Source organism: Lepus europaeus, chromosome 19 (genome assembly GCF_033115175.1).
Source record: "Lepus europaeus isolate LE1 chromosome 19, mLepTim1.pri, whole genome shotgun sequence".
Lineage (NCBI taxonomy): Eukaryota > Metazoa > Chordata > Mammalia > Lagomorpha > Leporidae > Lepus > Lepus europaeus.
In genome coordinates, this window is record NC_084845.1 from 7,072,899 (window position 1) to 7,097,130 (window position 24,232).

The following is a 24,232-nucleotide window of genomic DNA, read 5'->3' on the forward strand; positions in this document are numbered from 1 at the left end:
TTCCCACCCCCACTGTGCTCAGAGCCCTGGAGGGAGGGCAGGGGGGCGGGGGGACAGGGGCCTCCAGCTGGGGCTGGGCTGGCCCTGGGGTGTGTGCACGGGGGAGCGGCCGGCTGGGGCTCCCCTTCGCCTCTGCTCAGGATTAAAGGGGTTCACGCCAAGCCCTGCATTTCCACAGCCTGCCCCAGCCCCTCCTCCTGGGACCCAGAAGTCAGGTCCCGCCGGGGCTCCTGGCCGCACCTTCGCCCCCAGGGGGCGCCCGAATCTCAGACCCCGCAGAAAACCGATGGCGAAGTGGGGGCCCTCTCCTCCCGAGGCCCTGCCTGCCCGAAGCGCATCCACGAGCTAGGGGAGCGACGTGGTTTATTGTGCGGGTCACGGGGTGGGGTGCTCAGAGGCGGGGTCGGGGCTGGGGTCCTCAGGCGCCTCAGGGGCCTCGTCCCAGGCGAAGGCCGGCAGCCCCCGCATCTGCCTGCGGTAGACGCGGTCGAAAGCTTCGCTCTGCGCCACGGTGAAGTGGTTCTTCCAGTCCCCGCAGACACCTGCAGGACGGGACCGGGTGAGAGGCCGCCCCGCCGGGCACCACCACCTGTTGTCGGGCGCCCCAGTCCCATGCGCCCCCAGGTCTCCTGTGCTGGCTGACCTCGGGCTCACCTGGCCAGGCCCCGGGACCCCTGTCTCACCTGCTCCCTCCCCGGCTGCCCCGCCCCACTGCCCCCTCCAGCAGATCTCTTGCCACGCCTCCTTTGCCCCCTGACCTCTGCCCAAAATGTCCCTTACCCTGAAGCTCCTACGAACGTTGCACAAACTCCTGTGTCACCTCCTGGACTTGTCCCTCCCTCTCCTGCCTCCCTGCCCCAATGTTCCTGGGTGCCCGGCACCTCCCCCCACCCCGCAAGAAGTGCCCGCAGCCAGGACCCCACCCCTGCCTGGAGGCCCTGGTGATGCCACTCAAACACAGGAGTCTGAACCAGTGAGGGGCTGTGCCACGGATCACGTGACACCGCGGGGTGGGCTGGGTAATGACCCCCCCATGCTAATTGACGCCATCAACAGGTGGCCTTAGGTGAGGCTGTGAGAGTCCAGGGTCCTGACACGTGGGGGGTGGTCCTGGGGTCCTCAAGGCGGGGGGACAAGAGTCAGGCCCAGAGACTGGCAGGCGAGGCCTCCGGTGGGCAGTGCAGGTGTGCAGGAGCCGCCCCTCCCACTGGGGCCCTTCGGACCCTGGGAGGCTGAGCTAGGCTTGGGACCCCCCCCACCCCGCACATGCACCCCCGCCCTGCCCCGGGCCCCCAGCCCCGCACCTTTCCGCAGGAAGGCCCCCTGGCTGTGGTCCAGCAGGCTGGCGGGCAGCAGCGTGTAGTTGGACATGGTGTTGGCCTTCATGGCGCCGAAGGCCGAGTGTGCCAGCACGGAGGCCAGCGCCTCCTCGCCCAGCGGCCGGCCCAGGAACTCGCAGACGCGCCTCACCGAGCGCTCGAGGTCCTGGGGGTGGGGCAAGGGTCAGTCCCTGCACCACAGAGCGGAGCAGAGGGGCGGAGCCACAGCTGCCCGAGTTCCCGCCGTCTGGGAGCGGCTGGGGGCAGCGGGGGCAGCGGGGTCGGGAATCAGGCTGCTCCAGGCTGGAGGCAGGCGTGGCCCAGGCTGTGCCTGGCTCCCCGCTCCTTGTCCCCCACAGCTGGCCCTCCTGCCATGGCTCCTCCTCTGCCTCGCCCTCCCCCTCCCAGGCCCTCACCCCTGCCTCCATCTCCCTCCTTGTCCAGCTCCTCTGTGGCTTTGAGGGACAGCTGTGCCTGGTGTCAGAGGCCCCCCCCCCAGGGCTCCCCATCCTGTCCACCTCATCTCACCACCCCCTGCACGTCATGTCCAGGCCTTGGCCAGGGCTGCCAGAGATGCCCTGTGCCACTGATGCCGCCCAAACAGGTCACTGTGGACTGAGCGCCAGGCCACGCCCATGCAGAGACGCTGGTTCAGATCCTGCCATCGAAGTGTCGGTTTCCCCAGTTGGTCCGCTGGGGCTCAGAGAGCGGAAGACACAAGCCCAAGGCCACACAGCCAGATAGGAAGCCCACGGGCTCTGCCTCTCCCCGGCTGCCCTCTCGGCCACACCCAGGGCCCAGCAGGGTGGGCACCACGGCCGTGGTTTTCCAGGTCGCACCTGGTTTCGTAACCCCACACCCCTCCACACTCTGGAACCAGAGTGGCCCAGAAACTCGCGGGCGTGGGCGGCGCCGCCACCCTGGGCAGCCCAGAAGCCGCCGGGCTGTGGCCCAGTTCTGGATTTTGGAGAGCAGAGCTTGCTGGAACGGGGGGGGGGGGGGGAGCACCAGGTCAGTTTTTCTTTCCGGATCTTTCCATCCTAAGAAAGGTACCAGGGTCTGGAGACCAATAAACGCAGGGCAGGGCAGGGTCTGCACTGGGGGCCCCGTTCCTCCCAGGCTGAGATCTGGGTGGCCGGCGCTCGCACCCCGCGGGTGTGGTGAGGCAGGCCGGTGGGGGAGCAGTCTGTCTGTGCCTCTGACCCCTGGGGGACCTCACCGGGCCGCCGTCCCCAGGGCCCTGCCGCCGTCAGCTGGGGTGTTTCCCACCTGCTTGGAGGGGGAGACCCGGCCCTGGAGGTTTAAGGGACATAAGTGCTTTCCCGACCTGAGTCCAGACTCGACACTACAAAGGGTCCCGCCCAACAGGAAGGGAACAGAGTGACACACGGCACGCACAGGCAGGGGCACCTGGTGGGGACAGATCACGGCCAGACGCCAGGCATCCTGCTTGCGGCCGGGGGAAGCCCAAGTCGTCCTGAGTGGCCCCTTCTTCCAGGGAGCCTTCCCGACGGCCCCGGCTAGAAGGAGGCTCTCGTCCCTCTGTGCTGGCCCCTGCGCTGGCAGATGGGGTCCTTCTAGCACCCCCGTCTGAGTCCAAAGCCTGTTTCCTCCTGCCGGTCACACCCTCGCTGAAGCTCTGTTCCCACCTGCCACACTCCTACCTGAGTCCACTGGCTCCTCCACGGCTCTAAGCCCACTGATGGCTGCCACCTACCGCAAGAGGATCCCAAGTCTTCATGATGGCCCCATCGCCCACCCCCTTTCCTCATGGGGCTCTGGGGACACAGCAAGGAAAAGACACCCCAGGGCCTTTGCACTGGCTGTTGCTACTGCCCAAGATGCTCTGCCTCAGACAGCGCCACAGCTACTGTCTCATTGCCATCAGATCAAGTGTCCCTCGGAGGCCTGGCCAGACCACCACCCTGGTTTTTTGTTTTTTGTTTTTTAAGATTTCTTTCTGTGCTAGGCAGAGACAGAAAGGGAGAGACAGGCCATACACCGAATGTCACCCTAATCAGGTCAGGGTGAGCATTGTGATGTAGTGGGTTAAGCTGCGTTGGGCTGGCTGCATCCCATGTGGAAGTGTCTGGTTCGAGTCCCACCTGCTCCACTTCCAATCCCGCTCCCTGCTCATGTGCCTGGGAAAGCAGCGGAGGAGGGTGGCCCAAGTGCATGGCCCCTGCAGCCATGTGGGAGGCCGGGATGAGGCTCCTGGCTCCTGGCTTCAGCCTGGCCCGGCCCCAGGGGTTGTGGGCAGTGGATGGGAGATTTGTCTCTGCCACTCTTTCAAGTAAGTCTTAAAAAAAAATCAGAGCCACACCCGCTGTCTCCCTTCCCTGCGGGGGCTTCTCCTCTGTGCTTCGCGGCAGCTGACGCTCTGCACGCCGCGTTTGTCCCTGGCGCCTGTCCCACGCCCGGCCTCAGGGACTGTGTTCCGGCTGTAACCCCGGTGCCTGGCGCAGCGGGAGGCAGAGCAGGCCTGGGACCCGCAGGAACGGCGGGTGTGTGTGTGTGTATCTCTGTGTGTTTCTATGTATGTGTGTGTCTCTCTGTGTCTGTGTGTGTCTCTGTGTGTGTCTGTGTATCTGTGTGTCTGTGTGTGTGTCTGTGTGTGTATCTGTGTGTGTGTCTCTGTGTGTGTCTGTGTATCTGTGTCTGTGTGTGTGTGTCTGTGGGTGTCTCTGTGTGTGTGTGTCTGTGTATCTGTGTGTGTGTGTGTCTGTCTGTGTATCTGTGTGTCTGTGTGTCTGTGTGTGGAAGGGGCGGGGATGATGGGGCGGTGGCGAGGAGGAGGAGGAGGAGGAGGAGGAGGAGGAGGAGGAGGAGGAGGCGGGCACGCACCTGTTGCATCTCCTCGTAGGTGATGAACAGGAAGTTCTCTTGGCCCTGCATCCGAATCCAGCCCTTAATGTGGTCGAACCAGGAGCCGAACTGCACTGCGGGCGGAGGGCAGGTGGGGTGAGGGCCGGGGGCTGGTGGGCTCTAACCGGCCCCCCTCAGCCCCCCAGGGCTGCTCCTCAGAGCCGGACGCCCTTCCCAAGCCCCTCACGGCTCTGCCAAGTTCAGGGTCCCTCCCAGCTGGCTCCTCCCTGGGCTCCCCATCCAGGTGGTCCTTGTCCATATGTCTGTCGGTTCATGAGCAGTCTGACCCCCACCGACAAACACACACACACACACACAGGTTCCCCTCCAACCTCAAGGTCAGGGTCTCTGACGAGCAGAGGAAGGACCGGGGTGCGGGGGTGCTGCTGGCTCAGCATCTGCACCCTGCCTCCACCCTCTCCTCTACACTGATTTCTGCCTCTGCCCATGTCCGTCCGGCTCGCTCTGTCTCGCCCCGTCTCTGTGTCTCATCATCTTTCCAGCCCTTGGTCTTGGTCTCTGTCCTTGGCCATCTGGAGCCTGAACCCCTCCATGACCCCCTCCCCCAGGGCTTGAGCTGCACATACCCCTCCCCCCCCCGTGTCCTTGACCTCACCTTCGCCTTTGAGGAAGTCCTGCAGAAACTGGTCGGGTTTGCCCGGGTCCTTCAGCTGCCCGGCGATCTTGGAGTAGTGGTAGAGGGACACCACCACGTCGCGGGGGTTCCGGCCCAGGTAGATCACCTGCGTTGGGGGTGGTGGGCAGAGGGGCGGAGGCGTCAGTCCCCCGAGGCTGCCTGTCCTTGAACTCCCTCCCTCCTGACCCCAAGGCAGGCAGGACTCAGCCCTGCCCCCCCCCCCCGAGGGCCGCATCCCAGGAGGAGGGGCTTCCTGGGGCAGGTGGGCCCACGGCTGGGCTTCTGTCAACAGAGAAAATGAGGCATGGGATGGATGCAGGGTGGAGGACATCAGGGCGCCAGGCGCCGACCAAGATAGAGAAGCTGGTTCTGCCGTGGCTCTCCCAGGATGGGGTCCCAGGCCCTGATCTCCAGGCTTGGAGCTCTTCGCCATCTTCAGATCCCGCAGCCACGGCGTCCCCAACCCCTGCCCTCAGCACCCCCAGCCGGGCCTCCTCCCTGGCAACTGCCCCCTCCCCCGAAGCTGCCAGTGACACCCGAGGCTGGGAGCACACGACCCGCGCCTGCACCACCTCGCCTGCCGGGCCCGGGTCTGCACTCCCAGGGGTGGGTGCCCCTGCAGGGCCGGGTGGGACGCCCAGAACCCAGGTGCAGGGCCTCAGGAGATAACTTAGTAGCCAGAGTCCCAGACGTGGACCGTGACGGCTTTGGGCGTCAGCGCTCGGCAGGTGTGCCCCGGGACCTCTGTCCCTGGCGCCTGCGCAGTCGCAGACTCAACGCTGCCCGACAAAGGCAGCGCTTGCCCCCGGGTGCTAAGTACGGGCATTTCTGGCCTAGTCGGGTGCCCTTGATGGCCGGGGGCCTGGGGCCTGGGGCCACTTCTGGGTGAGCAGCCCAGCCTTCAGGTCCGACCCCCCCCCAGTAAAACCGCCTGGACTCCGGTGTGCGTCCAGGAGCTGCCCGTGTGACCCGCGCCGGGCGCGGCGGCCACAGCCCCCGTACACACGGAGCGCCCCTTCCCGTCCCTTCTCTCTCGCTGAACTCAACCCTGGCTGCGCACAGCCGTGCTCCTTGCCTGAGGTGACCTCGGGGCAGCTCCCAGGGGGCAGTCCCCGTGTCCCAGGCCCTGTTCTGCCAGCGCTCAGCCCTCGGCGAGCCCGCCCCGCCCCTCGGCGTTCATTCCCGGCAGAAGCGACAGTGGCTGCGCCAGCCGCGGGCTGACAGTCTGGGACGCGATGCTGGTGTGGATCTCCCCGCGGCGTCGGGCCATCGGCCCTCAATGCCACCACCGCGGAGCCACTGCCGAGGGAGCCGGGGACCAGAAGCCAGCCGGGCTGCCTCCCTCCTGCAGCCCCTCCCCAGCGCGCACCCAACAGCGGGTCGGAAGCCCTTGGAACAAGTGCTTGTCAAGGATGGCAAGATCCAGGCTTCGATGCCAGGACCTAGGCCTCTATAAAACCGAGCTAGAAATTCGATTGCTCCGGCCTCCCAGGAACTACTGGCAAGGACAAGCTAATACCCCTGGCCTGAGAGCCCCGGGGCATGCCTCCCCCCACCCAGCCCCTCTGATCGTGCTGTTTGGAGCTTCTCCTTTTGTTACTTTAAACAAAACTTCGCTTCTTCTATTCCCACCGTTTGTCCCCTCTCTAAATCGTCACGACCCCAGGACAGGAACCCGACTGTCTCGCCAGTTTCCCATGATGCTATTGCCCTAGCATGGCTGCTGCGCTGGCCTGTGGGCCGAGGCGAGGGTGTGCAGAGGTGATAGGCGGGCACCACGCCATTCCCCGCCTGGCCTCCAGAGGGCACTGGTGAGACCTCCCTGCTCCACCCAGAACCCAGATCCCCCAGCTCCACATCACTCACAGTGACAGCTCGGGTCTCCACGGACAGCATCTCCACTCCCCTTGCCCTTGCTCACCTGGCTCTGGCCACACAGGCCTCCTGGCTGCTCTTCAGACCCCACAGCCACCCCAGGGCCTTTTCGCCTGCTCGCCCCCCCCACTCTGAAAGGCCCTCCCCAGTGACCCCGCTGCCATCACCCTCCCTCCTCACCCCCCAGGCCTTTACACAGATGGCACCTTCTCAACAGGGCCAACGGTGACCCCCCTACTTACAACTGCAGCCCCCCCACTCTGTCACCAGCCTTCTCCCAGGGGACACAGCCAATATTTCCCTTTTATATCCCATCTCTTCCCTGCCTGTTCCCCTTTAGAATCTGGGCCCCCAGGGCTGGCACTGTGGCATAGCGGGTAAAGCTGCTGCCTGCAGGGCCAGCATCCCATATGGGTGCCAACTGGAGTCCCGGATGCTCCACTTCCGATCCAGCTCTCTGCTGTGGCCTGGGAAAGCAGTGGAAGATGGCCCAGGTCCTTGGGCCCCTGCACCTACATGGGAGACCTAGAAGAGGCTCCTGGCTCCTGGCTTTGGATCAGCCCAGCAGCCATTTGGGGAGTGAACCAGCAGATGGAAGACCTCTCTCTCTCTCTCTCTCTCTCTCTCTCTCTCTCTCTCTCTCTCTGTGCCCTCCTGTGTGCCCGTGTGTGTGTGTGCGTGCCAGGCCACACACAAAGCAGGTGCATGGTAAACAGGGATCAATCACCCCCCCTCCCCCTCTCCCATCCCGCTTCCTGCACCTTGGCCTTGGAGTTGAAGAAGGCCTTGGTGAAGAGCTGCCTGGGGAGGTGGGAGCTCCTGAGGCGGGGGCTGGGCTGGTCCAGGAGGCTGAAGGCGCTCACGATGGTCTCACACCAGGGCGCCCGCTCCCAGATGGGCACGGAGCGGATCCAGGAGGGGTCCCCGTCTTTCAGGATCAGGCTCACGATCTCGATCATCCAGGAGGTGCCTGCCGGGAGAGCGGAGAGCGGCAGGTCAGCGGGGCGGGCTGGGGGCGGGGGCGGGGCAGCACCAGCCTGTTAATGATGCATCTGTTGTTGAGCCCTCTGCCCCCTGTCGGGCAGATTCTGCCCAGCCCGTGCGGGACACGAGGCTGCAGAGTGGGAAGCGGTGCTGTGACACAGTGGGTTAAGCCACTTCCAATCCAGCTCCCTGCAGATGCGCCTGGAAAAGCAGCCAAAGATGGCCTGAGTGCTTGGGCCCCTGCACCCACGTGAGAGACCAGATGGAGTTCCAGACACTCCTGCCTGAGCCTTGGCCGTCGTGGGCATTGGAAGTGGACGTGGACACAACGTGCAGGGTTCTCTAGGTCTGGCCCCCAACCGTGCCCCACGCGGCTCTCGCTCCCTCCCTGGGTGCGGTGACTCGGGGCTCCAGGAACTGGCAGAGCCACAGCAGGAAGCATCAAGGTGGCTGGAGCTGCACGGGTTCCCCTTGTTTCCCCCTCCTCTGACTGCACCCACGGGAGTGTACAGGAATGAGACATAGACTGTGGGATTCCACCACTGAAATCCTGAGGCTTAAGAAGAGAGCGGGGGCCATTGCTGTGGCGTTGTAGGTTGGGCCTGCACCTGCAGCACCGACATCCCATGTGGGCGCCGGTTCTGATCCAGCTCCCTGCTGGAGGCCTGGGAAAGCAGTGGAAGATGGCCCCTGCACCTGCGAGGGAGACTAGAAGAAACTCCTGGCTCCTGGCTTCAGATCAGCCCAGCTCTGGCCATTGTAGCCATCTGAGGAACCAGTGGATGGAAGACCTCTCTCTCTGGCCCCCCGCCCTGTCTGTCTCTTGAATAAATAAATCTAAAAAAAAAAAAAAAAAAAAAAACCAAGCAATCGAGAACAGGCAGGCCTCCCTCCCACATGGGGGAAGCTCTGCCATTCTCTGCCTCCCATTGGAGGCAACCCCTGCACTCGGGGCACAGCCACCAGGAAGGGACCTGGGCATTACTCGGTTTCCAGGAGACCGAGACGGGTCGGATGAGAAATGCTAAAATGCTAACAGCCTCTCAACAGTATTGCACTGGGTTGGATTCTAGCAACCACCCCGTGCCACTTATCAACTAATGGCCTCCTGGTTCCAGGTCCGCTCGGATACTGGAGCCGGACCCTGAAAGCTCTGTAAACATTTCCCGAGTCACCGGGCTCAGTGCTAATCTCTGGCAGCAGAGGGCGCCGGAGGACACCGAAGGAGGTCAAGGCTTCGCTCCCGGTTCTGCCGCATCCTGCCGCGGAGCTGCCTTGAACCAAGGCCAGTCCTGCAGGGGCCGCGGAGGGATGCCTGCGCCCCTTCCCCGCTCCACTCCCCAGGGAGTTTCGGAGGCCGGGGGCACCAGAGTGGATGTCCCAGGGCGGTCCCAATCCGGAGTGGGGATCCCAAATACCAGGAAGTCTGTCTTCCAAAACTGTTCCATGGGGCCTGGGGGGATGGAGAGGTGGGTGGGGGGCTTTTGGCTCCCGGCCCGCAGAAGTGATGTCCCCTTGTCAGCGACTCCCACGTGCTTGGGCGTTCTCTTTACCCCTGATAAAGTTTCAGCCACTGTTCAGCGTGGGGTATCCCATGGCCTCAGGTCCGCTTGTGTTGTTGGGTTACCATCACCCTATGCATCTCCAAAGCACTTCCACGTTCCCACACTGTGCCTCTGTGCCCCTTAAATCGGAGCTCCCCACGCCCCCCTCCCTCCAGCCCCAGCAAACACCGCTCTCCCTCTCCCGGGAATGTGCCTCAGACAAATGGAATTCCTCAGGGCCGGTGTGGCGCAGCGGGCTAAGCAGCCACTTGTGACTCCGGCATCCCATATGGGCACCTCTGACTGCTCCACTTCCGATCCAGCTCCCTGCTAATGCACCTGGGAAAGCAGCAGAAGATGGCCCAAGTGCTTGGGCCCGTCACCGATGTAGGAGACCTGGATGGAGCTCCACGCTCCTGGCTTCAGCCTGGCCCAGCCCTGGCTGTTTGGGGAGTGAACCAGTGGATGAAAGCTCATTCTCGGGGCTGGCGCTGTGGTGTAGCGGGTAAAGCCGCTGCCTACAGTGCTGGCATCCCATGTGGGAGCTGGTTCAAATCCTGGCTGCTCTACTTCCAATCCAGCTCTCTGCTATGGCCCAGGAAAGAAGTAGAAGATGGTCCAAGTCCTTAGGCCTCTGAACCTGCGTGGGAGACCCGGAAGAAGCTCCTGGCTCCTGGCTTCAGATCGGCATAGCTCCGCCCATTGCAACCAATTGGAGAGTGAACCATAGACGGAAGACCTCTCTCTTTCTCTCTCTCTCTCTCTCTCTCTCTCTCTCTGCTTCTCCTTCTCTCTCTAACTCTGACTTTCAAGTAAGTAAATAAATCTTTTTTTTTTTAAAGCTCATTCTCTCTGTCTGTCTCTTTCTCTCTCTCTCTCTCACACACACACACAGCTTCCATCCACTGGTTCACTCCCTAAATGGCTGCACCCACCAGGGCTGGGCAGGCCGAAGCCAGGAGTCAGGAGCTTCTTCCAGGTCTCCCATGTGGGTGCAGGGACTCAAGCACTTGGGCCATTCTCCGTGGCTTTCCCAGGCCATAAGCAGAGAGCTGGATTGGAAGTGGATCATCTGAGTCTGGAACAGGTGCCCATATGGGATGCCGGCGTCACAGGCAGCAGCTTAACCCACAGACCCCATGGTTCCACCTTTTGGCTACTGCAAGCCCTGTGCCTGTGAACGAGTCTCTGTCCCATGCCGTTTTCAGCTGTTTGGGCGACACAGCCGGCGGTGCGGTTGCTGGGCTCTGGGGTAATTCTGCACCTAAGTTTCTGAGGATGTACCATGCTGCTCTCCACAGCAGCTGTGCCAACGGCACGCCTGAATTCCAATGTCCCTACACGCTGGCCAATACCTGTTACTTTCTAAGTGATAACCATCTCAGTGGGTGTAAATGAGGCTTTCTATTAGCTTTTCCTGTCCAAATCACTGTGTGGTTTTCGCCTCCTGCATGGACCTGACTGAGCTCAGCGCCGGCCCCCTCTACCCTCCCCTCTCCTGGAAGGGGTCCCCAGGCACAGGGCATCCAGTCATGACTACAACCCCCAGAAGCCTTTGCGCCGGGGTGAGCTCACGTGGCCGAGCTCTGGCCTATGAGAGGCGAGCGGGCGAGAGCAGCCCTTCCAGGTCCCCTCTTTCAAAGGAGATCCTGGAGGTGGTGTTGATACCCCAGCCTGCGGGAGAGGCCCTGGCGCTCCCGTGTGACTGCTGGAGCTGAGCGGGGCCCACCTGCCCCAGACCCTCACGGGGGCGGAGAGCAGCTTCTCGCGAGAGACAGAGGTAGGTGCTGTTGTCACAGCGACAGAGCGAGGAAAGGAGGCTGCAAAGATTTTAACTGAGGCCCGAGTAAGTTTCACCACAGACTTCCTGCCTTGACAGCCTGGGAGTCACAAAGCAGCCACGCCTATATCTGTACCCCCAAGAATCACAGCCACCCCCCCCCCCCCCATACACACACCACATCAGAAGGCTGAGTCTACACGTCTCAGATTAAGAGGTTAACCAGGGGCCGGTGCTGTGGCGTAGCAGGGAAAGCCACCGCCTGCAGTGCTGGCATCCATGTGGGCCCAGTTCTAGTCTCAGCTGCTCCACTTCCGATCCAGCTCTCTGCTGTGGCCTGGGAAAGCAGTAGAAGATGGCCCAAGTCCTTGAGCCCCTGCACCCACGTGGGAGACCCGGAAGAAGCTCCTGGCTCCTGGCTTTGGATCGGCGCATCTCTGGCCGTTGCAGCCAATTGGGGAGTGAACCAGCGGATGCAAGACCTCAGTCTCTCTCTTTCTCTCTTTCTCTCTCTCTCTCTCTCTCTCTCCTCTCTCCTCTCTCTGTGTCACTCTTTCAAATAAATAAATAAAATCTTAAAAAAAAAAAAAACAACAAGATGGGATGTTGTCAAAGCACCAGGGGAGAGAAGACACAGACACTAAGAGAACCCAGAGGCAGAGCGCTGGGCCCCAGGTGTTAACTCTCGGGGAGGGAGGCTGAAACATTTCTGTAGGATGCTGCTTGCACCCCCGGAATCCTCCAGGGATGCACAGAGATGGCGGGTGACGTGGAGGGAAACCCTGCTTACGTGAACCTTTTAAACTTCTTGAATTCTGAAATTTGACTGCGTTCGTTTTTGAGAGAGACAGCAATACATTTTATTTTTAAAGATTCACTTATTTGTAAGGCAGAGTTAGAGAGAGAGAGAGAGAGAGGAGAGAGAGATGTTCCATCTTCTGGTTCACTCCCCAAATGGCCACAATAGCTGAAGCTGGGCCAGGCCAAAGCCAGGAGCCAGGAACTCCATCCAGGTCTCCCACGTGGGTGCAGGGGCCCAAGCACTTGGGCCATCTTCCACTGCTTTCCCAGGTCATTAGCAGGGAGCTGGATCAGAAGTGGAGCAGCTGGGCTTCAAACCTGCATCATATGGGATGCCAGCATTGCAGGCTTTGGCCCAACCCACTACACTATGACAAGGGCCCCATGTTTTATTTTAAGTGTGTATATTTATCATTTTTATCTACTTGAAAGAGTGACAGAGGGAGAGGGAGAGAGAAGGAAAGAGAGAGAGAAAGAGAGAGAATCTCGCATCCACTGGCTCACTCCTCAAATGCCCACAACAGCCACGGCTGGGCCAGGCTTAAGCCAAGAGCCAGGAACTCCATCCTGGTCTCCCACATGGGTGACAGGGGCCCAAGCATTTGAGCCATCAGGCACTGCTTCCCAAGAGGCATTAGTAAAAAGCTGGCTCAGAGGCAGAGTATCCGGGACTCGAATCCGTGCTCTGATACGAAGTCCAGGTGTCCCAAGTGGAGGTCAAATTAATACATTTGAAAACGTGTAAAATAAACTATAATAATCGGGCATCTGTATGCAAATACATAAGAGCTTTAGCCTATACCTAGTACCATACATAAAAATTACTCAAAATGGGTCACAGATTAAATACAAAATCCAAAACCACAAAACTTACAGAAAAAAAAAAGGAAAACTGAAAAAAATAAAATTAAAAAAAAACACAGTAAAACAGAGGACACCTTTATGACCATGAATTTGCAAAAAATTCTTAGACGTGACATCAGTTCATCACCTATAAAAGAACAGACACGCTCTGGGGCAGGCGCCCGTGTCCCACGTGGGAGGCCTGGGTTCCACTCCCAGCTCCAGCTCCTGACTCCAGCTTCCTGTTAATGCGGACCCTGGGAGACAGCAGTGACAGCTCAAGTGGTTGGGTCCTGCCCGCCCTGGGGGCGACCTGGGGTGAACTCTGGGCTCCTGGCTTCAGACATCCTGGCTGTCACGGGCACTCGGGTGCTGAAACAGCCGCTGGACCTCTGTTCTCGCTCTGTCTCTCCCTCACACATCAGATCATCTGAAAAGGTCTGTACACAGATGATGTAAAGCACTCTCAGTGTTCAAGGATAAGAAAACAAAAAAGCCAGTTAAGAAGAAAAGCGACATTTGAAGATGCTTTTCCAAAGAGTTGCTGGCTGATGGCTGAAGACGTGCTCAAAGTCCCAAGCCATGAAGCAAATGTACATTAGAGGCACGATGCAATGTCAGTGCGCACCTACTGAGATATCTTCTAAAAAAGCCTTGGGGCCGCAGCTCACTAGGCTAATCCTCCGCCTTGCAGCGCCGGCACACCGGGTTCTAGTCCTGGTCGGGGCGCCGGATTCTGTCCCGGTTGCCCCTCTTCCAGGCCAGCTCTCTGCTATGGCCCGGGAAGGCAGTGGAGGATGGCCCAAGTGCTTGGGCCCTGCACCCGCATGGGAGACCAGGAGAAGCAGCTGGCTCCTGGCTTCGGATCAGCGCGGTGCGCTGGCCGCAGCGCGCCTACCACGGCGGCCACTGGAGGGTGAACCAACGGCAAAAGGAAGACCTTTCTCTCTGTCTCTCTCTCACTGTCCACTCTGCCTGTAAAAAAAAAAAAAAAAAAAAAAAAAAAAAAAAAAACACAAACCCTTGGGGCCAGCATTTGGCCCCAATTCTGTATCAGAGTGCCTGTTTGAGTCCTGGGTGCCCCGCTCCCCCACCCAGCTTCTTGCTGATTCACCTGGGAGGCAGCGGATGCTGGCCCAAGTGCTTGGGCCCCTGACACCCAGGTGGGAGACCTGGATGGAGATCCTGGCTCCTGTCTTTGGCCGGAGCTGTAGGCATGTGAGGAGGTAACTAGCAGATGGAAGATAACTCTCTGTGTCTCTCCCTTTCTCTCTCTGCCACTTTGCATTTTTTCTTTACTTTTTTTTTTTTTTTAAGATTTATTTATGGCCGGTGCCGTGCAGCGGCCATTGGAGGGTGAACCAACGGCAAAAAAAAGGAAGACCTTCCTCTCTGTCTCTCTCTCTCTCACTATCCACTCTGCCTGTCAAAAAAAAAAAAAAAGATTTATTTATTTATTTGAGTTACACAGAGAGAGAAGGAGAGGCAGAGAGAGAGAGAGAGAGAGAGAGAGAAAGAGAGAGGTCTCCCATCCTCTGGTTTACTCCCCAATTGGCTGCAACAGCCAAAGCTGTGCTGATCTGAAGCCAGGAGCCAGGAGCTTCTTCCGGATCTCCCAACACGGGTGCAGGGGCCCAAGGATTTGGGCCATCTTCTACTGCTTTCCCAGGCCATAGCAGAGAGCTGGATTGGAAGTGGAGCAGCTGGGACTCAAACCGGCGCCCATATGTGATGCTGGCACTGCAGGTAGCAGCTTCACCTGCTATGCCACAGCGCCAGCCCCTGCACTTTCAGATAAATAAATAAATCTTTAATTAACCAAAAATCAAATAGCCACTTGGGATGCTCATACCCCACACCAGAGAGCCTGGGTTACAGTCCCAGCTGACGCACACCTGGGAGGCAGCGGGGTGAGACCACCCACGTGGGAGACCCCCGCCCCCTCAGCTGGCAGGTACCTGACTTGGGGTAGGTGATGATGAAAATGTCGTCGTCCCTCACGTCAGGGCTGTTCTCCGCCAAGCTGATGCTCTCAGGTGAGTACAGGCCGCTGGGGAAGGGGATGCCCTTGTACCTGAAGTATTCACCTTGCAGCTTCTGGCTGTGGGAGGGGAGGGGGAGGCAGTGAGGAGGGAAGGCACTGGGCTCAGGGCCTGTCCACCTGCACCCTGGCAGGGACAGGCTCTCTCTGTGGGGTAGGCTCCCTGCACCCCCACCACGACCCTGCAGAAGCGAACTACTGCAGCCTCTGCTCTATGGATGCAGTGAGGCACAGAGGGGCACACAGCCGGTGGGGCTGAGAGCACGCCTGACCTCAGCCCCAGAGGGAGACGTGAAATCCCATTTTGTAAGCAAGGAAATCAGGGCTGAAGTCAGGTGCTCGGGGCCGGTGCTGTGGCATAGCTGGCAAAGCCGCCGCCTGCAATGCCGGCGTCCCCTCTGGGTGCTGGTTTGAGTCCCGGCTTCTCTACTTCCCATCCAGCCCCCTGCTAATGCACTGGGCAATCAGCAAAGGATAGGTCAAGTGCTTGGGCCCCTGCACCCATGTGGGAGAACCAGAAGAAGCTCCTGGCTCCTGCTTTTGGCCTGGTCCAGTCCCAGCCACTGCAGCCAACTGGGGAGGGAAGCACCCGATGGAAGACCTCTCTCTCTCTGTCTCCCTCTCTCTCTGTAACTCTGTGTTTCAAATAAATAATTTCTTTTAATCAGGTGCCGCCCACACCACATGGCTACAAAACCCCATGCCAGGTGTTGCAGTAACAGACAAGTGAACACCTCCAAGGAGAGATGTGCTCGAAGCAATCGGTTGCATCCTCTCTTTTCTTTCTTTTTATTTATTTATTTATATTTATTTATTATTTTAAAGATTTATTTTTATCTATTTGAAAGTCAGAGTTACACAGAGAGAGGAGAGGCAGAGAGAGAGAGAGAGAGGGAGAGAGAGAGAGAGAGGTCTTCCATCTGATGGTTCACTCCCCACCTGACCACAATGGCCAGAGCTGGACTTGTTGAGTGGGCGCTGTGACATGAGAGGCAGGTGTTGGCAGAGACGGCGTTAACCAGTTGTGCTACAGCGCTGGCCCCACTCGTTGGCTTTCAGAACAAAGCTGTTTGCTGTGATTGCCTTGAAACACTTGAAACAAACATTCCTTCTGCTCACGTTGTAGCCACAGAAAGGACTCTGTTTGAGGAGAGACTTCTCTCAACGGAGTCAGCTTCTGGCCCCACAGGTCCTGCGGCTGCCCAGGCCTTCTCTGCGCTTGTGTCCCATTAGAGCACCCGCAAGACAAGGCCTGGAACTCAGGAAGAGTGTCTGACAGGGACCGGCGCTGGTTCCAGTCCCGGCTGCTCCACTTTTTTTAAAATTTAATTTATTTATTTGGAAGTCAGAGTTACACAGAGAGAGGAGAGGCAGAGAGAAAGAGAGGTCTTCCATCAGCTGGTTCACTCCCCAATTGCCTGCAGCGGCCAGAGCTGAGCCGATCTGAAGCCAGGAGCCAGGAGCTTCTTTCGGGTCTCCCACGCGGTTACAGGGATCCAAGGACCTGGGCCATCTTCTACTGCTTTCCCAGGCCATAGCAGAGAGCTGGATCACAAGTAGAACAACTGCGACTTGAACCGGCGCCCATATGGGATGCCGGCACTGCAGGCAGCAGCTTTACCCACTATGCCACAGCGCCAGCCCCTGCTCCACTTCAGATCCAGCTCCCTACTAATGCACCTGGGAAGCAGATGATGGCCCAAGTGCTTGGGCCTCTGCACCCACGTGGGAGACCCAGATGGGGTTCTGGGCTCCTGGCTTCGGCCTGGCCCAGTAGATGACAGTAGTCGCTCCTTATGCCGGAGGACATGTCCTAAGACCCCCAGTGGGTGCCTGAAACTGAGGCCAGCACCACACCCTCTGTACAAGTGCAGCAAAGTCCCAATGGTTGATCTGATAACCCAGACACCACCATGTGACTACCAGGTGGGCAGCGTCCACGGCGAGGATACACTGACAAAGGGATGAGTCCCAGTCCCAGGCTGGATGGAGCCGGGCGGCGTGAGACTTCATCATGCTACTCAGAACGGCGTGCAACTTAAAGCGTGTGAAAGCTGTTTCTGGAATTGTCCATGTTCAGACCACTGTTGGCCGCAAGTTACTGAACCTGCAGGTGAGAGGGTCTGAGGGTACCGCTGTGTATCACCTGTGGATTTCATTTCAAGATCTCTTCATTGTATGCAGTACTAACTCAGAGGGGCGCCCACTTAGCACAGCGTTTGGCACACAGTAGGCCTTCAGGAAATTGTGATTTCTTTGGTTGTCCAGTGACGTCATCAGCCATCCCACAGGTTGAACACAGGGGTGGCGGGAGTGATGTCACCGGTTACCAGGCAGATTTAGGCCAGTGGGTGGGAGCCGTGAGGTCATCGGTTACTGGGCAGATTAGCAGCTACATGCCTGCGCCTGGGCTCTGCTTCCTTCCATCACCTCCGTCTCCGCGCCCCCTCTCTTGGAGCGCAGGCTCCTCTGTCCTGTGAAGACAACGTCGCCCTCAAGGACCAAGAGGGCTGGTGTATCTGACACTCCACGCGGTGGGGTTCGCGTCTCCGATGTCACAGGCCGGCCTTGCCAGCTTGTAGTACAGGAAGATGGAGCGGCCACCAGGCAAAGAGCTGCTGCCTGCAGGAGTCCTTGAGGTTTTCTTTTCTTTTAAAGATTTATTTTATTTGACAGGCAGAGTTACAGAGAGAAGTAGAGACAGAGAGAGGTCTTCCATCCACTGGTTCACTCCCCAGTTGGCCACAACAGCCAGAGCTGCGCCGATCCGAAGCCAGGAGCCAGGAGCTTCTTCTGGGTCTCCCACATGGGTGCAGGGGCCCAAGCACTTGAGCCATCTTCTACTGCTTTCCCAGGCCACAGCAGAGAGCTGGATCGGAAGAGGAGCAGCCAGGACTAGAACCAGCACCCATATGGGATGCTGGCGCTTCAGGCTAGGGTGTTAACCCGCTGTGCCACAGTGCTGGCCCCCTTGAGGTTTTCGTGGAATGGATAAATGAGTCCAGGGGAGGGCGCCCGTTCTCACCCTCCCCAGCCCTGGATGCTCAACCAGGACTTGATGGAGGAAGGAAGGAGGTGTGAATGAATGAATGGCGCCCGTGTCCCCGATGCTGCCTCTGTGGGCGGTGCTCAGCCAGGCTGCAGGCCAACCAGGTACTGAGCCCAGGACCACTCCCTGCGGGGAGGGAGGGAAGTGACGGGCTCAGGGCTGAGAACCCGGCAAAGCCGGGCTGTGAGGCTGCGCGGCCGAGTGCACCCGCTCTCCACGCCTGGCCCCCGGCGCCCTCTCCTCTCCTGGGGTCACGGGCACGAGGGAGGAAGAGAGCAGATGTGCCAGGCGGCGCTGGATACAGGAGGGACAGCAGATGGTCCTGGCCTCCTGGAAGGTTCCCGGCTGGCCCTGCTAGGGGGACCCCAGGACACGGGCTCTCAGCAAAGCCACCACCCTGCCACGCCCGCCCACCGGCCTCCAGGCCGGGCTCAGGCCCCTCTTACCCCTGTGCCTGCAGCCACACCCAGCCCCTGCCAGGACCTCTTTTCTCTGCCTACAGCCCATCCGCCCTCCCCAACCCCAGAGTTCTCCATGTCCCTCCCTCCAGTGGCTCCTCAGGACAAGGTCCCACCCCTCTGCCGGAACGCCCACTCCATCCTGCCCGCAGCCCACTTTCCCCCTCGCACAGAGCCTTTGTGCAGTCTGTTCCCCCCGCCAGGAATGCCTCCCCCACCCCCGCCTCCATGGTCAAGGCCCAGGTCAGATGTCACCTCCTGAAGGCAGACTTCCTGGGTCACCATCCTCTTGCACGGCCTCCTCAGATACCTGGACTCCCCCGGGCAAGGGGTGGAGGGGAAGGGGTAGCCATCCTCTGGGAACCTGTGATCACAGATTCTCCCAGAACCCCATAGAGCCCCACTTTGGACCAGAAGAAATCGAGGCACAGAGAGCTCAAGCTCCCCAGGGTCATGCACGGGGAGTCTCTCGCAACACCTGTGTGCAAGCCTGTGCCCCCACGGTCTGACCCACACCCACCCCCATTCAGCCCCTCATGATGGGAGCCCTCGTCTGGACAGGCTGGGGTTTGCCCCGGGCCCTGTGTGACCCAGAAACCATGGCGGACTCTGCAGAAGGAGGGCAGGGGGGCCGCTGGAGGGGCTCGGTGGTTAACTCGCCTGCTTGGGACCCCCAAAGCCAGAGTCAGAGTGCCTGGCCTGCAGTCTCACCTCCTCTTCCTGCTAACGCACACCCTGGGAAGCAGCAGATGATGGCCCAAGTGCTTGGGCCCCTGCCGCCCACATGGAGACCTGGGCTGAGTTCCAGGCTCCTGGCTTTGGCCTGGCCCAGCCCTGTCTGTTGCAGCATTGGGGGCTGTGCTTTAGCAGGGAGCTGGCTCAAACCCAGGCACTCCCACTTGGGATGGAGATGTCCCAAGCAGCAGGTTAACTGCTGGCCAGAAGCCTGTCGCAGTTTAAGGATTTTTAAATATTTGTTTTAGTTTTCAGTCCAACTTGTTTGCCAATGTATACAAAACACCCGTTGCCCAGGCTGGCACGGAGGAGCCTTTGGTCAATGTTTGTCCTAGGAAGTCAGGGTGACGGGCAGCAGTGCACGCTCACCGCCAGCCTGCACGTGCTGTGACTGCGCAGCAGCCCGAGCAGGTGCAAGTGGATGTCCAGAGAGGCCGGTTCACTGGCTGAGGCCACACAGCTGCAGAGGGCCGAGGCGGGACCTGAACCCAGGCGCTGCGGCCTCAGCGTTTGCACCCTTAGCCGTCCAGGACCAGGGGGTGGCTCCTCCCAGCCTCCTCAGGGGGTGCCCGCCGGCTCGGCCCCTTTCTGGACAGAGGCTGAGGGTGTTTGGGGACAGGTCAGGAAGACACGGGGTGACCCCAGGCGGCTCACACACCCACCCTGCCAGCACGCGCAGAGTTAACTCCCAGGGGCAGGTGATTGCAGTGTTGATGAGTGCGTCTCAGTGAGCTCTCTGAACAGGAGTGACCTTCAAGAAAGATCACGGAGAGGTGGGCACTGGGCTGCAGGTGGCTAAGCCGCTGCTGGGGACACCCACATCCCGGATCCGGACGCCCGGTTTGAGTCCTGACTGCCCCACTTCCAACCCAGCTTCCTGCTCGATGGCTCAACTACTCAAGTCTCTGCCACCCCACGTGGTGGGAGACCCCAGTAGGGAGTTCTGGGCTCACAGATGTTTGGGGAGTGGACCAGTGGATGGAAAATCTCTCTCTCCCCTGTGTCTGTCTGCCTGTCTGTCTGTCTCCCTATATACATTGCTCTGCCTCAAATAATAAAAAAAGAAGCCATCAAAAATATGTATTATGAAAAATGGATAAATTTCAAAATTTTTGGCATCAAAATAAACTTAGCGTTTAATTCCATTTTCCATGAACTTTAAGAAATGTATTTATCTGAGAGAGACAGAGAGGGAACCTTGCATCTGCTGGTTCACTCTTCAAATGTACAAAATGCATTTGAAGCCCGGGACCCAAAGCTGGAGAACGGAAACTCGGTCCATGTCTCCCGCAGGGGTGCAGGGACACAACCACGTGACCCAGCACTGCTGCCTCCCAGGGCCTGCGCTGGCAGGGAACTGCAGGCCGGAGCCAGGCCAGGAAGTGGATCAGTGTGGGATGCAGGGGGCTTAACCACAGGCTGAAATGCACCCCAAGTCTCCTAGTATAAGCAAAGTGTCCAAAGTACAGTCTCCCTCTCTCCTGGGTGTTTATCCAGGAGAAGCTGAAGCCGTGCTCCTGCGCACACCGCGTGTCATCGCCACTCTGCCCACACACGTCACACGTCATGGGAGCGGCCCTGGCGGGGTCTGAGCAGGATTTGGATCCCGGAGTCAGGGGGACGCTGAAGCTGCAGCGCTTCAAGCTGACACTTAATGCAGCAGTGGTGGGGATCTGGGATTCTGGCATCCGGGGAGGGGCATGGGGGCACCCTCCAAAGGCAGCTCCCAGAGAGGGGTGGCTCTGGAAGCCGAGGGTGCTCCCTGCCCCTCTCTCCTTCCTGGCTCACCACGTGGTCACATGGTCGTCCCTCTGGCCTCGGCAGATCCCTGAACCACTGTGGCCGCGGGATCTCGGACTGTGACCCTCCAAGCCCTTAGTGGAAGTCAGCAGTCTCCTCTCAGAGGGACCGGCGCTGTGGTGTAGCAGGTAAAGCCACCACCTGCAGTGCCGGCATCCCATGTGGGTGCCGGTTTGAGTTCTGGCTGCTCCACTTCCGATCCAGTTCTGCTAATGGCCTGGGAAAGCAGTGGGAGATGGCCCAAGTGCTTGGGCCCCTGCACCTGCATGGAAGACCCAGAAGAAGCTCCTGGCTTCAGATGGGCCCAGCTCTGGCCATTGCAGCCATTTGGGGAGTGAACCAGCAGATGAGCAGATGGAAGACCTTTCTGTCTCTCCCTCTCTCTCTCTGTAACTCCATCTCTCAAATAAATAAATAAAGCTTTTTTTTTTTTTTTAAAGCTCCTCTTGTGTATTTTGATGGCCGTAACGGGAGGCTGATGCAGATAAATGTCCTTTGATAGGAAGGGGCTAAGCCCAGGGCCGCTGTGCCGTGCACCACACACCGCAGTGAGGAGGCACGGACCACAGTCGCACAGGGGAGGCTCTGAGACACCAGGCCACAGCCCGGGGAATTCCGTCTGTACGGCTCTGGTTGGCTGAATCACGACCCCAAGGACGTCGCCTCCTAATCCCCCAAGCAGGTGGATGCGTTCCAAGAGGGGCTTTGTAGCCTGGAGCCGAGAAGGATCAGGAAATGGGGAAAGGCCCTGGGTTTCCCGGGTGGGCCCCGAGTGTCTTCATGAGGGACGCGGAGGCCAAGGGTGCGCGAGGGAAGGAAGAGAAGAGAAGCAGAGGGCAGAGGGGAGAGGTGGCCCCGCGGGAGGCTGCTGGCTGTGAGAACGAGGAAGGGGCTGTGAGCCAGGGAATGCAGAGGCTCCTGGAAGCTGAAAGGGGCTAAGAACGGATGCTCCCCTCAGCCTCCAGGCGGAACCAGCCCAGGGACGCCCTGGTTTTAGTCTGGTGAGGCCCAGGAAGAAGAACACACTGGCAAAGGAAGAATCCCGTTTGGGGTCTGGCCTTGTGGCCGCCTGTGACTGGCATCCCGTATGAGCACCGGTTAGAGTCCCTGCTCCCTGCTAGTGGCCTGGGAAAGCAGCGAGCAGAGGATGGCCCAAGTGCTTGGACCCCTGCCACCCACGTGGGAGACCCGGATGGAGTTCCAGGCTCCAGGTATCGACTTGGCCCAGCCCTGGCCGTTGCAGCCATTGGAGAGTGAACCAGCAGAAGGAAGAAACCTCTCTCCTCTTTTGTAATTCCACCTTTCAAATAAATGGAATAACCTTTGAAAAACCACCACCACCGGGTAGTGGGGACTCCTACAGAAGCAACAGAACACAAAGGAGTCTCAAAAAAGGAAGAGCGGGCCGGCGCCGGTACACCGGGTTCTAGTCCCGGTCGGGGCACCGATCCTGTCCCGGTTGCCCCTCTTCCAGGCCAGCTCTCTGCTGTGGCCAGGGAGTGCAGTGGAGGATGGCCCAAGTGCTTGGACCCTGCACCTGCATGGGAGACCAAGAGAAGCGCCTGGCTCCTGCCATCGGAACAGCGCGGTGCGCCGGCCGCAGCGCGCTACCGCGGTGGCCATTGGAGGGTGAACCAACGGCAAAAGGAAGACCTTTCTCTCTGTCTCTCTCTCTCACTGTCCACTCTGCCTGTCAAAAAAAAAAAAAAAAAAAAAAAAAGGAAGAGCGGCAGGGGCAGGGGCAGGGGCAGGGGCGTGGCCTCAGCGCTGAGTCACTGTGGGACACCTGCAGCTCGCGTCACAGCACCCGGGTTCAAGGCCCGGCCCCACCTTCGATACCAGCTTCCTGCTGATGCACACCCTGGAGGGGCAGGTGGGTGGCAGCGCCAGTGCTCGGGGAGGGACACCTGCAGCTCGCGTCACAGCGCCCGGGTTCAAGGCCCGGCCCCACCTTCAATACCAGCTTCCTGCTGATGCACACCCTGGAGGGGCAGGTGGGTGGCAGCGCCAGTGCTCGGGGAGGACCAGCGCCTGGCTTCTGCCTGGCCCAGCTTTTGCTACTGCAGGCATTTGGGAAATGAACCAGTGGTGGGGAGATCTCCGTGTGTGTCTGTTCGTCTCTGCCTTTCAAATAGAAACTGAAGATTAATTAATTAGATTTATTTATTTAAAAGGCAGACTTAGAGAGAGAGAGAGAGAGAGAGAGAGAGAGAGAGGAAAGATCTTCCATCCAATTAGTTAATTTTAAAAACAAAGACAGGACAGAGAACAGTGCAGCCACCGTGGAGAGGGGCGGCCCTGGCAGCGGTGACTAGACAGCGGCAGGAGGGAGCCACTCGGGGCCAGGAGACGGCTGTGGGTTCTGATTTTGCTGGTAGCCACACAAATTTTTCCTGTGTCAAAATTCCTAAAACCACGCACAGCTCCCCCACAAAGCGGCATTTTATTGCCTGAACCTTTTTTTTTAAGAGCCTGGTAGTCGTGCTGGTAGTGGGCCCCCTGGCCAGCAGGGATCTGTTGGCCATCAAGGTCGCTGTCCATCTCAGGTGTCTCTGAGAACGAGCCTGGGGAGGGTTGGGGGCAGGGGGCGTGTCCAGGCAGCCTCTGGGGAAGACACAGCACCATCTGAAGCCCAAAGAGAGCACTAGGTCCTGCTGCCCGAGCTGGGGGCAAGTGCATTCATTCATTCATCCGGCAAATACACCCCGAGCGCCCACTAGGCTGCAGGAGCTGGGGGGAGCCACAGGGAAGGCGGTGCAGTCTGTGCGTGAGCACTGTCAGCAAGTGACAGAGGGAGGTGAAGGCTGCGGGGCCAGGGGGTGCATCTTAGGGAAATGGAGTCAGGGAGGCCCCTCTGAGATGGTGCCATTTGGGCAGAGCCCCGAAGCGGGTGAGAAGCGAGCCGGCCGGGGCTGAGGGTCTGCATGGGGCTGGGGTCCCCCTCCCAGGAATGCCACGTGGCCGCCCCTCACTCTCACCCTCCATGCTGAGTTTCCCCAGGGCCCCGCTGTCCTGCTGACTCACGTCTTGGTCAGCCGCCTGTCTCTGCAGATGGCTGCCAAGCTCCCGCAGCCGGAGCCAGCCTTGTGGCACCTCTGGCCCAAGACACGCTGGGCAGCGGCCAGCCGCCCTGCCTCTGCCTGCGCTGGCCTCTCTGCCAGGACTGCCCTTCCTCGCCTCCTCACGGCTTCCACGGGGGGCCCATCTGGGTGGCTTCCCTGCCCCTCCCAGGATGACTCAAGCCACGGGCACAAGGCAGAGCCTGGCTCCCAGCTGGGGCGACTGCCCCCGCCTCCCTGGGAGCTCATGAACAACGTTTAAATCCTATGTGCGCTGGCTCCGTCTTCTGCAGAGCTTGGGCCTCCCACACCTCCACTGGAGCAGGAGACCCTTGCCCCACACACAGGATTTCCTTTTAACACTTAGTGACTATTTTCTTTGTCTATTGCCTTCTTTAAATCAGTCTTCCCCAAGAGTGGACAATCTGGGACAGAGCAAAAC

The 24,232-nt window shown here is 59.6% G+C and overlaps 1 protein-coding gene across 1 annotated transcript in view; it reads right to left on the reverse strand.

Annotated features, from left to right (window-relative positions):
* Positions 1-359: 359 nt before the first annotated feature.
* SULT2B1 (sulfotransferase family 2B member 1) overlaps positions 360-24,232 on the reverse strand; it is a 32,565-nt gene continuing 8,692 nt past the window's right edge. Inside the window, exons 2-7 of the mRNA XM_062177519.1 lie at positions 14,607-14,749; positions 7,458-7,666; positions 4,801-4,927; positions 4,164-4,258; positions 1,305-1,485; positions 360-542 (exon numbers count right to left, since the gene is read on the reverse strand). Coding sequence (XP_062033503.1) covers positions 376-542; positions 1,305-1,485; positions 4,164-4,258; positions 4,801-4,927; positions 7,458-7,666; positions 14,607-14,749 — 922 coding nt within the window. The 3' untranslated portion in view covers positions 360-375. The remainder of the gene's footprint in view (positions 543-1,304; positions 1,486-4,163; positions 4,259-4,800; positions 4,928-7,457; positions 7,667-14,606; positions 14,750-24,232) is intronic.